This window comes from Solanum dulcamara, chromosome 11 (assembly GCF_947179165.1).
Source record: "Solanum dulcamara chromosome 11, daSolDulc1.2, whole genome shotgun sequence".
NCBI lineage: Eukaryota > Viridiplantae > Streptophyta > Magnoliopsida > Solanales > Solanaceae > Solanum > Solanum dulcamara.
The window spans coordinates 45,871,894-45,888,671 of NC_077247.1; the positions used below are offsets into that span (position 1 = coordinate 45,871,894).

Sequence of the window (16,778 nt, forward strand, 5' to 3'; positions counted from 1 at the left end):
AAAATTCATTTTTTGTTTTCTGTTAATAATTTGGTCCGACTATGTATTTATTATTATTTTGTCAAGCAAAAAATATTTTTATATATTTCATATTAAACTTATTGAGAGCATATTTGGACCTGTAGATATAATATAAGATCCAATTTAGTTTCTAACAACAGTAATGAAACAGTTTGCAAAGTTTCATTTATGAATAACTTGAACGAATTGTAATAAATGACACTACGTAAAGCAGTATTCTTTATTTAATTTTTAAACAACTTAAGATATTATTTTGTACGCTTTAAATTAAAAGTTTTAGATTAACAAAGAATACAATAGTCATAATGCCTATATTATAAAAATTTACTCTAACATTAGTTTTAAGTCAAAAATAAATATCCTAGTTAATAGGTTATGATGTAAAGTTTTAAGTTACTAAGCTCATCGAAGCACTCAACTCGTAAGCAATATACCACAGTAGTACATGTCAAACACTAACTCGAATCAAATCATATCAGAGGTAAAAAGGAGAGGAGATTTGAATTGACATGCACAGGGGCGGATCCACGTATAATTGAGGGGGTCATCCGAATCCCTTTCGTTAAAAAATTACACTATATAAGATAATTTTTTTAATTTATGTGTATATATTTAACATTGAACCCTTGAGCATAAGTCAAAGGACTAGCTCAGTGGCAAATGTGGTTCAATATTTTGCCTTAGCTTGTCTCAGCTATAACAAAGTCATAATGCCTATAATTGAAATAACAAACATAATTAGGTGTAACAAAAAAATAAAAAAATAAAAGGGAGAAAACTTACTAGAACTTAAATTTAATTGGTGCCAAGAGAAATTTGAACCTAAATAGAGGAAAAGGAAATACAAATTTTGGAATTGAAAAGAACGAAAGAAAAAAGAGAAAAAGGAAAAAGGGACAAGGAAAGAGAAAACGATTAATTGAAGGCAAAGATAAATAAAAGTCACTTTAAGATAGTGCTAGCAATTTTTTAAACACGTTAGCGCACCCTCCGCATATAAGTTGTAGAATAACTAAAATGTATTCAATTTAAAAATTAAATGTCTAATAATAAACATGTTAAATCAAGATTCTTCTATACTGTATATATAGAATATATAGAGATTGATATATAAATTCTGACAAGTTAAACTCAATTTGCACATATCGAAAGGATTTCAATCAATACAAAAATTATGGTTGAATAAGTCTAAGACCCTAAAGTTTGCTTTGATCAAACATGGATTATGTTAATGTAGACTATATGGAGAGCATGCTTTAATGTTTACCTCAAAACTATTGTTTTTTTTTAGCTTTGTGATATAGTTATTTAATTTGCAAATGAAAGTTATTTGTACACTTAAGCTATTTTTATTTTTAAAAAGTCAATTATATTAATTTTTTTAAGATACAAATATACCCCGTTCCAAAATAATCTACGTATAATTTATGCTTTTTCTAAAACTTAACAAAAGAAACATTAATTGCTTATTTTTTGTGTAAGACATTCAAAAATTATAATATGACATAAATATGACGCTATAACTTGAGCTTAACACAATAATTTTTATCTTCTTATTATATAGAGAAGAAGAAAAAAAATATAGTGAAAATTCGAACTTATATCTTGAAATGTGTAATATAAAAATATAATCAAATTAATATACATTTGGTTGGTTTGGTATTAAGCGAGGAAAAGCCGAACCAAGCTAACATATGATATAAATATGCTTAATTTTATATGTAACTTATGATTTATTTATTGTTTCTTTAAGAATCACTCTAAACATATTAATTTGTAATTCTTAATTGGCATATAATATTTAATCCTATGACCATTATAGGTGCTGTTTTTCTTTATCCAATTGCTTGTATGATGTATCTAAGCTTTTATTGTCACTTCCATTCACAAATCAAAATTTATTAAATTCATTATTTTATTTTTTTGATTTTGAGATATTATTTTATCGATAATTCTTAACAAAAAAGGCCCTAAAATATCTTTGAATTATTTTGATTTAGGATATTTTTGTACCATTTTCAATAGTTCAACGGTATTTTAGGCCCTTTTCTGTAATTAAAATTTTGTTGAATAAATTTTGATTTATAATTTATTTTAAATAATTAAATTTGAACCAATAGATGGTTGTCAAATGTTTTAAAAAATTATTCAAATTATTTAATTAAAATTCTATTAAATAATTTTAATTTATAGTTAATTTTAAATAATTAAATTATAACCAATAGAAGGCTTGCGTGTTTAAAAAAATTATTCAAATTATTTAATTTAAATTATATTAAATAAATTTTGATTTATAATTAATTTTAAATAGTTAAATATTAATCAATAGATGACCGCCACATGTGTAAAAAAATTATTCAAATTATTTAATTAAAATTATATTTAAAAAAATATCATTTTTAGAACTAAATGTGGTTGATTATCATATAAAATTCTAAAAATTAATACCCTTGTCATCCACCTTTAAGTCAAAAAATGAGTTTTTATTTAACATAATTTTAATTAAATAATTTGAATAAATTTTTTAAACACGTGGTGACAATCTATTGATTACAATTTAATTATAAATCAAAATTTTTTTAACAGAATTTTAATGAAATAATTTGAATAATTTTTTAAAAAACACGGCGGTCATCTATTGGTTACAATTTAATTATTTAAAATTAATTATAAATCAGAATTTATTTAATAAAATTTTAATTAAATAATTTGAATAATTTTTTTAAATACGTGGCAACCCACTATTGGTTAAAATTTAATTATTTAGAATTAATTATGAATTAAAATTTATTTAATAAATTTTTAATTACGGAAAAAAACCTAAAATATCCTCGAACTATTAAAAGTGATACAAATCCGTTTTTTTATTAAAAAAAAGATTATTTTTGGATCTAAAATAAATGTCAAGGACAGTTTAGATATAAAAAATATTTTTATACTATTTTAACTAATTCAAAGGCATTTTAAGCTCTTTTCATTTCTTAAAACTAAATATATCATTTATCAATGGAAAAATTTGGGTTTGACTTATTCCATGTACTTCTTATTTCTGCTATATTTGCCACCATTACAACCCAAACAGTGACCACTAAATCCGTTTCATCAGCCACGTGGGACAATCCCATTGGCTAAGCTTCGTGGCTCCCAAAGAACACCACTGCCACGTTTTCATCACCAACTGCATTTTCCAATTTGTGACAAAGTGAAGATATTTATATATTTCTTTCTATATTAAATAATTAATATCCCACTTGGCGTCACGCGTTCTCCGTCTCTGTTAACTGGTGACGCTTGCACATAAACCCGTCAGATCCGCTGCTTCTCTCTCTCTCTCTCATGGTCAAAACCCTACAAATAGAAGCTTAGCTCGACGGAGAAATCGAGCGAATAACAGTCCACGGACATCTCCAGATCGTCGCTGCCTCTGTGAGTCTTTCGGATCTCTTCTGCATGTATTTTTATCATAATTGAGATCTAGAGAATTGATTTTTTTGTGTATGGAGAAAATGACATCATATATGTACCGGAAGAAGAGATCGACAGATCGAAAAACGGCGTGAAATGATAATATTTCGCGGAGCTGAGATCTGAATCGTGTAGTTAGAATCCGTAGATCGATGAGTTTATTTAGCTCAAGATCTGTTTTGTGTCTGAGTTGATGAAATGTATGCGTTTATTTTTATGTTATATGTGTGTGCATATATATCTGAATTCCGTAGAGTACGAAATTCTGAAGGTTTTTGGCTATTAAATTTTGATTTGTAATATGATGGTTAAAGGATCTAGATCTGAAATGTATATTTGTGTATCTTCCTACGTTTTCATGATATCTAGATAAAGATTTGGCTTGATGGACAGTACGAGTAAATGGATTTATTAATCTATGTGATGGTCACTCATCGACCATGCAATGCAAAAATATTTGAAGTGGTACATGAACAACAGAGCCGAGATGTTTTTGTATCTGTATGAACATTTTGATCTTGTTGCAAGCATTGAATAAGTACTATTGACTTAGACTGCATGAACTCCAAATTTTGTTTTCCTGATGGCATAAAAAAAATTCAACTTGATATAAGTATGGTTGTTTTCAATCAAAAAACTCTTCTCTATTTTAGTTATGTCAACAATTATAAGTTTATGTAAACCCCGAAGAGAATTGTTGCACGGATATAATATTATTTGTATATTTAGAGGTTTAATTTGTCCTATTATTAGCAGGAATCTGTTGATTGATTGATATCTGTGATTTCCATGTTTTAGTCCTTGAATTTGGAGGCTGGGGGTGGAGTCTAGAAACAATCTTATTTTTTCATCTTAAAAAGAAAGAAACTATCTCATTTTGTTTACCCTTATCAGCTCAATTTATATGCTTCCTGTTTTTGGGTTCCAAGCATATCCATGTGCTCTCAATTAATCTATATGCTTCACTGAATCTGAATGAATGATAGCACCTTTCATTGATTGAAAACTTTCTCAAATTAATCTTTCTTGGTAGCTATGCACATTATAATTACACAAGATCATGAGTGAATCCCACAATTAGAAGTTTTGAATATGCTTGTACTTTTTGCTGGTATAGTTGAGGCACCATATCTTCCCTGTTGTTTGTCTAATAGTTCTTGTCTTTGGGTTTTTTCTGGTTTGAACAGAGATAGTTCTGTTTATAGTGAACAATGGGAGGAGGATTCAGAGTGCTGCACCTTGTGAAACCATTTCTTTCATTCCTACCCGAAGTTCAGAGTGCTGACAGGAAGGTTCAATTCAAGGAGAAGGTCATCTATACTGTAATTGCGCTTGCTATTTTTCTGGTTTGCAGTCAACTCCCTCTTTATGGCATACATTCTACAACTGGCGCGGATCCTTTTTACTGGATGCGTGTCATTCTTGCCTCAAACCGTGGTACAGTCATGGAACTTGGAATTACTCCAATTGTGACTTCTGGAATGGTGATGCAATTGTTAGCTGGATCAAAAATCATCCAAGTGGACAACAATGTCCGTGAGGACCGAGCACTCCTGTAAGTTGATTTTTTTTCAAGATTTTTATTTCTTTTATATATTTTGTTTCTTTACTCCTTGAACGACTATATATGTATATATATATATTGCATCAGTTCCATTTTGCTACTTGTCTCTTGTTTTAATTCCATATACAGTGGAGCTTATGAGGATGATATGATCTGTAACTTTAATGCTGAAATCATTTTGCAGAACCTAGATTAGTTGTGTTATTTGAATTTGCAAGACAAATTTCATGTTTCAAATTCTCACCTTTGAACTTATACTGAACATTCTGCTGCCATCTGATTCTTGTATGTAGACTACATCACTCTGTGCACCCCCCACCCCCCCGCCACGCATATCCCCAAAGATTGAGATGCATTTTTTTGGTACTTGTTACTCAGTTACCTAACAAAATTTTGTTCTTGCTATTAAGTAGATTTTTATGATGTTTCTTTTAGCTGTTCTGCTCAATGAAGCTGTCTCATGTGCTCTCTTAACAAATTTATCCCATGCAGTAATGGTGCTCAAAAGTTATTGGGTATCCTGATTGCTGTCGGTGAGGCAGTTGCTTATGTCCTGTCAGGGATGTATGGCAGTGTTAGCCAATTGGGTGTTGGAAATGCTATCCTCATTATCCTCCAACTCTGCTTTGCTGCTATCATTGTCATGTGCTTAGATGAACTTCTTCAGAAAGGATATGGTCTTGGCTCTGGAATTTCCTTGTTCATAGCTACCAATATCTGGTATGTTTTTACTTTCTATCAAAAAACCTGTTTTGCGTTTGTCAGTACATTCATGGAGCTTATGGTTCCGAGTTAATTTTATTTTCAGTGAAAGCATTATCTGGAAAGCATTTAGTCCCACAACCATCAATACTGGGCGTGGTGCTGAATTTGAAGGCGCTATTATTGCTCTGTTCCATCTTTCTATTACTAGAGCAAATAAAATTAGTGCCCTGCGTGAGGCTTTCTACCGGCAAAGTCTCCCGAATGTGACAAATCTGCTTGCAACTGTGTTGATCTTCCTCATTGTTATCTACTTCCAAGGATTCCGTGTAGTTTTGCCAGTTAGATCTAAGAACGCTCGTGGACAGCAAGGTTCATACCCAATCAAACTCTTTTACACCTCAAACATGCCTATTATTTTGCAGTCCGCACTTGTCTCCAACCTGTATTTCATCTCTCAGGTACCTAATTGTTAAGTATTTTTGGTTGATTGCCAACTTGCCGTTACATGTTCCAAGAGTGTGACAATTTCTTTTTCTTTTTGCCCTCTTCTATTTTCTCTATGATCAGTTACTCTACAGGAGATATGGAGGAAATTTCATTGTGGATATGATAGGAACTTGGAAAGAATCTGAATATTCTGGACAATCTGTTCCTGTTGCTGGTCTTGCTTACCTTGTCACTGCGCCATCAAGGTATTGTTCCCCTTTTCTTCAGCCAATCAATCTCTATTTCGTGTAAAAGTTCTTCACGAATCTAGGTTTAGCCCCACACCTTGCACTTGGCGCTTCTTCCATGAACGCCATTGACTGTCAACTTTTTTATGTATTTCAGCTTGGCAGAAATGGTGTCACATCCATTCCACGCTCTTTTCTATATAGTGTTCATGTTGTCAGCCTGTGCCCTGTTCTCGAAAACCTGGATTGAAGTTTCTGGATCATCTGCCAGAGATGTTGCCAAGCAACTTAAGGTAAATGATCTTGTTTGCTTTTGTTGTGTAAACTTTCAGTCTCCCATTCTATTTGTTCCAAAGTGATTTGGCAGTAAAATTAATTGAAATTCAACTTGGTCATTGTTAGTGGTTGTGGTGCTGTGTTATGGATGGCAACCAGAATGACAACTTTTTCGCTGGGTTCTAACTTTGCCCCATGCTGTTGATTATGAGAAGAAATAACTGCTATAGATTATTACTGAATGAATTATTAAGAACTCGTTTTGTCCAGTCAAAACAGGTTAAAAGAGACATCGTTTTTCTTTCCATTTGCCCATAACATACTAATGAAATTTTGTAATATCTGACAGTAATATCCCACATCTCTGAATTTTGAATCACGGTTAAAGCGTTGGTTACTTTTGCCTCTGAAAGGAATATGTTGGTTCTTGGAGCTTGATTGCCTCACGTAGCCCGTAGGTTATGAGACAGGATCACGGTGGTTTTTGTACAATTTAGGGTTTGTGTATTTTCTAGAAACACTTGTTTTTCAAAAATAAGAGCAACTGTTTTTCTTGAACAAATGCTACGAGTAATTATTTTGAGAAATTTATTTTTTTCTCAAAATTAAACAATCCAAGAAGACTGATTTACTCAGATAATTTTCTAACGAGTTCTTCCAAAACTCGTCTCAAATTCAGATTGTCTCTTTGCCATTAAAAGTTATGTTATCTTCTAGATATTTTATAGATAGATATGGCTCCCATGAATATAATCGGTATGACACTTTCAGCGGTGATTGATTTGCAGGAGCAACAAATGGTGATGCCTGGTCATCGTGATTCCAACCTGCAGAAGGAATTAAATCGTTACATACCTACTGCAGCTGCCTTTGGAGGAGTTTGCATTGGTGCATTGACAGTATTGGCAGACTTGATGGGAGCGATTGGATCAGGAACTGGAATTCTTCTTGCAGTCACAATCATTTACCAGTATTTTGAGACATTCGAGAAGGAGAAGGCCACTGAACTTGGTATGTTTGGTTTGTAGGCTGTAGCGTTTATGCTAGTTTGTCCCTCCTTCAAGCCAAGAGAGCAATGTAGTTAACTTGTTGGTTTATAATGGATAGATATTTAAGGCCTCAAGTTTTTTTCTGTTAAATTTTGTAAGTTTTTTTTTGTTTTTAACTGTGCTGATGAGCCAGAATGTTACAAGTCAAGACTAGGTTAATTTACAGAAATTCTCACTGAATGTTGCTTTACCTTTCCCCTGATTCGTCTGCATAATGTGGATGATACAAGCATCGAGCACAAACAAGCTTTAGGCACCTTGTGTTTTGCTTTTCGGTTTATAGCCATGTTATAATGCCTTCAATTCCTCCTACACTCCGTGATGTGTTGGGCTAAGCAGATGTTTTTAGACGTGCTGCGTTGTTTAAGTTCAACATGTTAATGTTCTAAGCAGATTCATTTTTTTAATATATAAAATGGATCTCAACTGTTTGGTGGCTGGTGTGTAGATAACCTTTGTCCTTGGACCTTTAGTTGCCGTGAAAGAAATGAAAATTGATGCCAAAACAAAATTAAGAAAAAGAATAATGAAGATAACAATGTGAATTTAGATAAACAGCATATACATACACTTCAAGCTGGAACGTGGAGTTCATCGTGAAAGTGAAACGAGAATTGGCCATTTATATTGTAACAACTAGTATACTGTAGAGATACTTTTACAAAATTTACCTTAGCCCGAATGAACAAGAATATATCTTTTCTGTGGAAGTAGATTACTAGCAACGGATCTTTTTTTGTGACAATAAAACCATTATTATCACCGTTGCTGCCTAGGGACAACAAATAATCTTTTGGGTCTTATAGTTCTGTTTCTTAAGCCAGAAAAGTGCTGAACACTAGGTTAACTCAATGATAAACACTATTCATACCAAACATTTCAACTTAACATGGATATTTTGTTATAGCTACTGTTAAAAATATTGTGTTGTGCTTTTTATAGTATTTGACATGGCTCCTTCACTGTTGTTATTTCTTTTTTTGAATTGCTTTTTTCCATGAGGGTTCTATCGAAAACACCATCCTTTTTGGTTCTATTGAAAACAACATCCTCTATCTCCGAGATACCAGTAAGGTTTGTATACACTCTATCCTCTTCGAATACATATATTTGGACATTTCCTTTGCAACCAAAAGCTACGGCACCACTAGGCAATTAGCTAGTTTTTGGGATTGATATTCATTTCTGGATTCCTTCAATGAGCCTATCGGAGATACTTGTCTTCTCCGATAAGTATACTCAGCCTTGTAGAACATTCTTTAAAACCCTTTATAATTGAAGGTCCAAAGCAGCACAATCTTGTAGTGCTACATATTAATTTCATGTTCACTAGTGTACGGAGTGGTGCCACTTGTATAACAATTTCTTTTAATAATAATGTTTTAAATACTTCATTGTATCCTAACCAATGGTTGGATCACGATTCATGGATATGCAAAATAATAGGGAAAACAACGGGGACTTGTCATCCCATTTATCATATTCTCTACGAGATGCAAATATCAAATCGAGACGCGATACAGATATTAATACATCCCTCATTTTAAAAATCGATTTGAATTAATTTGATTTTGATCAATAATCCATTCGTGAACGTCTTTAATCTAAACTCCAAAATATCACAATCTTCTAGATGCATACTCCTAGTACCTGTTAATCTATATTTTATCTTCTATTTTTGCACTTTAGTGATTTGTCGCTTTAACTTTGCGGCTTACGAATAGATTGTCTTTTCAGAGGAATATTTGCTTTGAGCTATATGCTGCTTAGTAATACTGGAATTGAACTTGTCTTTTATCCTCTTTTGTTCCATTACAGTGATACTGTATCCAATATTAAATGAAAAACTGATTCCTTTTCATCCATTTTTAGCTTTGCTTTTGTTTATTCTTTCCATTTTTGAGCGGCAAAAGGGCATCGTGAACATATGAATCGATTTACGACCCATTAGGCCATAAAAATTATTCACTTTTTTTGAACTTCAATGTTTAATCATAAAAATTTCAAACTCAACTTGAAGTTATATTTCAAATTTGGAAAACAATTTAATCTAAATATGCTTTGTAAAAAGTATAATCAGAAACAACTCCAACTCCAACAATGCAAAATAAAGTAAAAAATATTTAAAATCTATTACCAAATCCAAACGCCTACTTAACTAGATACTATAACTTTGACACGAGAATAGAGATACGAAATTGGAAAATCATGTCTCATGGGTCCTTTCTTTTTGAAACGCAAAAGCAAACTAATGTACAAGAATTTCAAAGATCCTTCCCCCTTTTTTTCCCACACGATCTCCGACATCCATTAAAGTCGATTAATTTAGATTAGCGCTGAAAAATCCCATTTTAAGGGTAAATCAGTATGTGCCAAAGACGATTCAATTCCTAGGTTCAACCACAACCTTTGGTGGTAATGCTACTTCATTCATTGGGAAAAAGAAAATGAATAAGGAAATTAGGAAAATTAGTTACACGGTCTTCAAATATTCAAATGAGAATTAAGAAATTTCATAGAGAAGAAAAGTTCACGTAAGGTTCATCAATAGTATCTCAGGTTCAAATTTTAATTTATCTCCAGTTGGTCCCAACTGCTACAATCAACATGTAACATAAGTGCAAGTAGCTGGTGGTATAATAATAAACTATATCCTTTTCAGAGAATTTAAGGCAGTTAAAGCAAAAAGATAAGAGGTAGTAGTCTTATAAGCCTTATTAGATACCTTTAATAATAACTCTGATCAGATATTCTGTATCTTTGATTAGACATTTATGCTTTTGCCAAAGGGTGAAATCAATGTACATGTAAAGCTGAGATACCACAAAATTTGTTTGCATATATTGCATATGTAGTCTTTTTAGCTCTCAATGGAATTGTTTGAACCCTTTTTTCTAGGGTGCATATTTTGTCCCTTTTGTATAGCCAATGGTCACTCTGGAATAAGGCTTGAAAGAGTTAGTAAACTAGTAATAGTAATATATTCTCACTTTGATTTGGTGGTGAATAGAGTTATTCGATATTTGTGTTAGCGGTGAAATTTAAAATATAAGAAAATAAATATAGGAAGAAGCTATTTTTTTGAAATAGTTCTTTTAAATCGAGGGTTTATCGAAAACAAATTCTCTAATCCAAAGTTAGTGGTAAGATTTGCGTCTATTCTACCGGCCTCTTCAGATACTACTTGTGGAATTACATTGGGTATGTTGTTGTTGTATAGGAAAAAGCCAGTTAGAAAATTCAACATCTACTATTTATATATAAAAAAATAGTTTTGACTGTATATATATATACCATATAATTTTTCAACAAAGGAGATTTGGATAAACCACGTTGTGACCCCATAAATCCTCCCTTTTGCCTGTGTTTGTGGGAAGTGGCTAGCAGGTTCATCGTGAAATTAATCGGGGCGTGCAAATTAATCCGAAGACCACGATTATAAAACAAAATTATATACATGTACATACTTTGGTTCTTTGGATCCTTATCCTATGCCAACCCTAGTTCTTTCTCTAAAAGAAAGAAATAAAGATAAACAGCCTTATGGGAGGTTGACATGTACTTGCATTGCAGTAATTCGATGAACATTTTTAGGAGCATGCACTTTCTTTTATTTTCTATATAAATAAATAATCACGTTGAGTACATATGTAAAATCTTCATTCACTTTTTGTTTGTTTATAATTTTTTCATCAATCACATTGAGGGAAATTAAAATTGAAGTGGAAAAGAAAGGGAAAGGTGTTCAATATGAGACCGGACGTATTGTAGTAACACTTGAAGTCACGTTTAGAATGATCAGCACCTTTCTTATCTGCTGTGACAAAGTTAGGAATTTTGCTATATATATAAATACAAATTTTTAATAAAGAATATTCAATTGGCCACCTCTTATATTATGTTATGCCACCGAAGTTAGATTTAATATCACTACATAATTGAGACGAAAAAAATAATTTAATTCCAACTTGAGCCATTAGTCTTTTAAAAGATCCCTTAAGAGGCATCTTTCTAGGTTTATATCAAGACAGCTCATGATCGATAAATGAAAGCTATATGTATTTATATGGTGGAGGCATTTAATTTGTATCACAAGAAGCTTGATAAAATTAGGCAAGGTTTTAATTTGGGGAGAAATATTATGGTTAAAACTGTGTTGTTTAAATATTATTTCATGGATACAAAAGTAAGTTGAATTAATAATGATGTTTATTAGAAGCTCTTACTTCAAAGCAACATGCGAAAAAAGGTAAAAGGATTTTGATTAAGGTTGTAGTTGGAGTGCTCAAAATAAGTATGATAAGTAATAAACTCAAAGCCATGTCTTTTTTCAATCAAAGGATATATATATAGGCATTTTATAAAAAAAATTATACTATAAACAAACACCAACAAAGGCATAATCATTAATTTTATATTTATGTTGTCTACTCCTCCATTTTTTTTTATATGGTTGAGGTAGTCTTGTTTATCATCTTATTGTGGTCCCTTATTAAACATGGGAAACAAAAGAAGTAATCGTTAAAGTTGCTTTCAAAATTGTTGTTTTCAACATTTATATTTCCACGTTTGTTAAGGTTAGGCATATATAGCTCCTATATATAAATGGGTCCAAAGACTAGGAGAAAATTTCAGCACAGTTACTTTGGGTATGATAGGATTGCCACAATTTCTTGAGAGATTAAAGATAGTATCTCTGTCACTGTATCAAAATAAATGGATTCTACACATTTGATCTTTTTTTATAATCGTTTTTTTAGCATTTAAACCTAAATATTGTAAAATTAGGTCCAAGACCTAAATCATACCTCAAAAACTTAACTCAAAGAAAGAAGGATTATCCAATGCTTATAAAGAGGTAACTTATCTCAATAACCACTCATGTGAGACTTTTGCATTTTTCAACACCCCTCCTCACACTCAGGGTTGGGCATTCTTCAATATCATGTAAAATTAGATCTTAGACCTAGCTCACACTCCAAAAGTTAGCTCAAAAGAAAGAAGATTGTCCAAGCTTTATAAGAATATACCACCAAACTCATGATGAAGTACTTACCGATGCACGTTTGGCACATGAAATTCAGACTCATATACAAGTAAAAAAGGTGTATTATTACTCAATATTGATCTTATCTTTTTTTTACAGATGGGAAAATTCCTTTTTTTTTCTTTGCATATTTAGGAGATCGATGTCACTATGTATGAGAAAATTGCACCATATTTTTTTCTTGCAAGATTCGAAAAATGGATCGCATGAGCAGGCAAGAATTACTGTTTTTTTGCTCATATATAAATTGAGACGTAAATCAAAAGCTTTCTTTGTCCAAGACTTTTTATGTAATAATGATCCATTTAGTAGTAATAATTAGCATAAAATTCAAGTAGTATTTCATTAATAAGTTTGTTATGAAATTCATAATGCAATTGGGAAGTGCTACAGCTATAGGAAATAATTAGTTTCCTCAGGTATTCTACAGTGATTTAGCTATTCCCAAAAGGAAGTCTCTTACTCGGTTTGGTTTGGTTCGATGTTATGTATTATCGATTTTCAGTTTATCGATTTTTATCTTCAACGGTTTAATTTTTAATTTAACCAATAAGAAAATGCTGATAAAATAATTATATGACTTCTCCAATAATTTGGAGCGAAAAAACAATAATATAACTTTACGGAATGCTTATAAAATAGAAACAATAGTAACTAACATGAAAAGAACTCAAGTGCAAATAAATAAAAAAAACTAGGACAATAATGTGAATCGAAGGTTAAAACGTAAAGGTAGTAAACAATAATGTATTGATATTAATATTTAATATTTACTTAGGGGTAAAGTAATAAATTATTATTGTCTTGCTGAGTTATCGGTTTATCCAATAATCAAATATTAAAAACCAATATTGAACCAATAATCCAATAATTCCTTTTTATAAAATCATTAAAAATCCATTAACCCAATAACATTTTTTTCGATTCGATTTTTGCACACCCAAGTCTCTATGTAATAAATTTGTCTATGCTTAAAGCAATATATAGAACAATTAGGATCATAATTACTAATTAATTACGTATCAACTTCTAATTGACGCTATGTAGAATACGTATATGATTGAACTTGTAATGTCAAAAGTTGAATGAAATAATCATTTTATTAAAAATAATTAAGATATTTTCAATCTATTATTTTTACAGGTTAAACACCGAATCAGTCTTCTAAAATACTAATTTTATATTTTTTTTATTCACAACTTGACCATCTTTAATTATGTACGCAACCAGCCAAATGATCATTTCCTTAGAATGTATGTTACACCTCATGTCAATTTGTACTTTCTATTTTCGGAAATTGCATTGCTATTCTTTTGTTGTAAATATACTTTTGCTTTATTAACAAAGGAAAAATATTTTAAATTATTCTTGAACTTTACAAAATGGTTCAAATTTGTCATTATAAATAATTATAACTAACGATAAAAGCTTTTCAACACAGAGAACTCTTCTATAAGAAAAAAAAGGTCACATTTATTCTTAAAGCAAAATGATTCAGATTTGTTTTTATAAATTTGTAATAAGTTCAATAGCAAATTTTCAACATCTCGGGTATATTTGACTACGATTATTAGCCTGTTTGGATTGATTTATTTTTAAGTAACTTATAAATTAAAAATTGCTTATAAGTTTTTAAAAAAAAAGTAGGTGCAAGCTAAATTTTTTTTTTGACTTATAAGTTGTTTTCAACTTATAAAATGCTTAAAATAAGTTTATTCAAATAAACTCAACTATTTATTGAAATTTATTTTAAGGATAAAATAACTTTAAGTTAATCAACCAAACACTCAAAAAAACCCTGAAAACAGATTATAAGTCAATCCAAATGACCTCTGTTAACTAAAGACGAATTCGACAAATATAAATATTTTCCCTTATTTAAACATTTTCTAATGAAGAAAATTCTTTCTTTCATTAAATTGTAAGCCCTTAGCATAAATCATGGAGATAAGATAACTGTTCTACAAATACCAGTGATGTCTATATTTGTTTCATTCTTTGTAGCATCAACATCTATCTTTTCTCTGTTTCCTTGGAATATGCACATGTATTAATTATTATCCTTCAAATTTTAAACATATAGAATGACTAAAAATAATTCCTTATCTAGTGGATATATAAATGTCAGATTCATTGAGCTCCAATTATTAAGTATCTTTTATTTTTGGTAGCTGCACTACTTTTTATGATTTTGAATAAATATTGGCTCCATTACTATATTTTTAAAACAAATTAAGGAGGTAGGTTGTCTCCTAATGATATCAAGAAGGGCATTATTATTTGACTAGACCATTAAGAAGCTAGAGAAAGTATGATTTTGTAGGGCAGGCCTATGACCATACATAGCTCTCTCTATCAAATATTTTAAAATCACAATCAACTTGATTTCCTCCTCACATATGGTAGGGACTTTCATTAATTTTATTTGATACTATTCAACTTCTTTTCTTGAGTAATAAATTGGAGCCTAATGCATACTTATATTGAGCCCGTTTGGATTGACTTAAAAAAAATAACTTTTATATATGAAGTGTTTTTAGAATGCATACTTATATTACTATTTGCCCGTTTGGATTGGCTTAAAAAAAATAACTTTTATATATGAAGTGTTTTTAGAATTTTGAAGTGCATAACTTTTATATATGAAGTGTTTTTAGAATTTTGAAGTGCTGAAAGTTATTTTTATAAATAAGCAGTTGAGTGTTTGGATAAAAGTGCTTATAATGTGAATTTTAGGGTTAAAAGAATAAAAAAAGGTAGTTTGAGAATTTAGTTAAAATATAAGGGATATAAAAGTAATTTTCATGGTCAAAGAAAATGACTTTAAGCACTTTGAAAAAAAGAAGTTAGGAATCCTAACTTTTTATTTTTGACTGACTTTAAGAACTTTATGGCTTAAAGTCAGCATTAGACAAACACGTCTAAAAGCTAAAAAAAGGCTTTAAGCTGGTTTTGACCAACTTAAAGTCAATCCAAACGGGCTCTATATTCAACTTTCTTTAAAAGAAATTGGAGGTTAGTGAGTGAGGCGTAATCATTATCAATGTCCCTCACCTCAATATTTTCCTCGTAGCAAATCAGTAAAACACTGAAAAATATATAGTGAAAAACATATTTTCATTGAAATAATGAAAAAATAATATTTTTTTATATGAATATATTATTATTATTATTATTTTCTTATCGATTAATAAAAATATTTGTGAAAATAGTCACTAAACATTTTTGAGCGAAAAATTTGAATGAAAATTAGTGTTCTATGATGAGAATTCTGATTTGCGTATAGAACATTTTCACTACTACTAGGATGGTAAAGTGTTTAATTATGAATAACAAGAAAGTGATCTGCAACTAAGTAAATCAAAAATAAACTTAGAAATAAATGGAAAACTAAGATTAACAAAAAGAGAAAATTCCTCTTCATTAACCATTTGATGACATTAATCTGTATACATAAGTTGTTAATATTGTAGTTTCAGTTAATTGTTCATTAATTTCAACTAAAATGTAATTCCTAAAATCGAATTTATTTCCTTTAAAAAAAAAAAAGGTGGGACAAAGAGTACACACGTTAAAATTGTTGAGACATTTTGCTATCGTGTGAGTGGTAATTTGAACATCATTTGAAAACAACAGCAGAGAGTAATTTGTGTTGTGGACCATGTATACCCCTGACTAATTGACAAGAAAAAGTATATATTCTGTAAATCATTAACCAGTCACTGACCACACACACACACAAAAAAAAAAAACAGAAGAAAAATTATCATAAAATCTATATACAATTTTGAATTTTCAAATTTTAAAACTAAAATTCATTAAATTAAAATCACCAATCATTCCAAATTAATGAAAGGAAGAAGGGGCATTGTATAGTGCTGTATGTACCAGCAAGCCCCATTTTCCATCATCTATCACCATCAACAGTTGTGTCCATAATAGAAGGATGTGGTTGCCTATGTTGTGCCAATTTGAAA

The 16,778-nt window shown here is 30.5% G+C and overlaps 1 protein-coding gene across 1 annotated transcript; it reads left to right on the top strand.

Moving 5' to 3' along the window:
• The first annotated feature begins 3,256 nt into the window (after positions 1 to 3,256).
• LOC129872218 (uncharacterized) lies at positions 3,257 to 7,944 on the top strand. The gene is made up of 7 exons (XM_055947120.1): positions 3,257 to 3,447; positions 4,674 to 5,041; positions 5,543 to 5,770; positions 5,859 to 6,213; positions 6,323 to 6,447; positions 6,587 to 6,722; positions 7,494 to 7,944. The coding sequence occupies exons 2-7, from the start codon at positions 4,698 to 4,700 to the stop codon at positions 7,731 to 7,733; spliced, it is 1,428 nt and encodes a 475-aa protein (XP_055803095.1). The 5' UTR covers positions 3,257 to 3,447; positions 4,674 to 4,697; the 3' UTR covers positions 7,734 to 7,944.
• Positions 7,945 to 16,778: the final 8,834 nt, after the last annotated feature.

What these genes read in the sequence shown, in the direction of transcription:
- LOC129872218 (XM_055947120.1), top strand. Translation starts at nt 4,698, where the DNA reads ATGGGAGGAGGATTCAGAGTGCTGCACCTTGTGAAACCATTTCTTTCA. An exon ending in ACCTGTATTTCATCTCTCAG is followed by an intron (nt 6,214 to 6,322) that starts GTACCTAATTGT and finishes CTCTATGATCAG; the next exon opens with TTACTCTACAGGAGATATGG. An exon ending in ATGTTGCCAAGCAACTTAAG is followed by an intron (nt 6,723 to 7,493) that starts GTAAATGATCTT and finishes ATTGATTTGCAG; the next exon opens with GAGCAACAAATGGTGATGCC.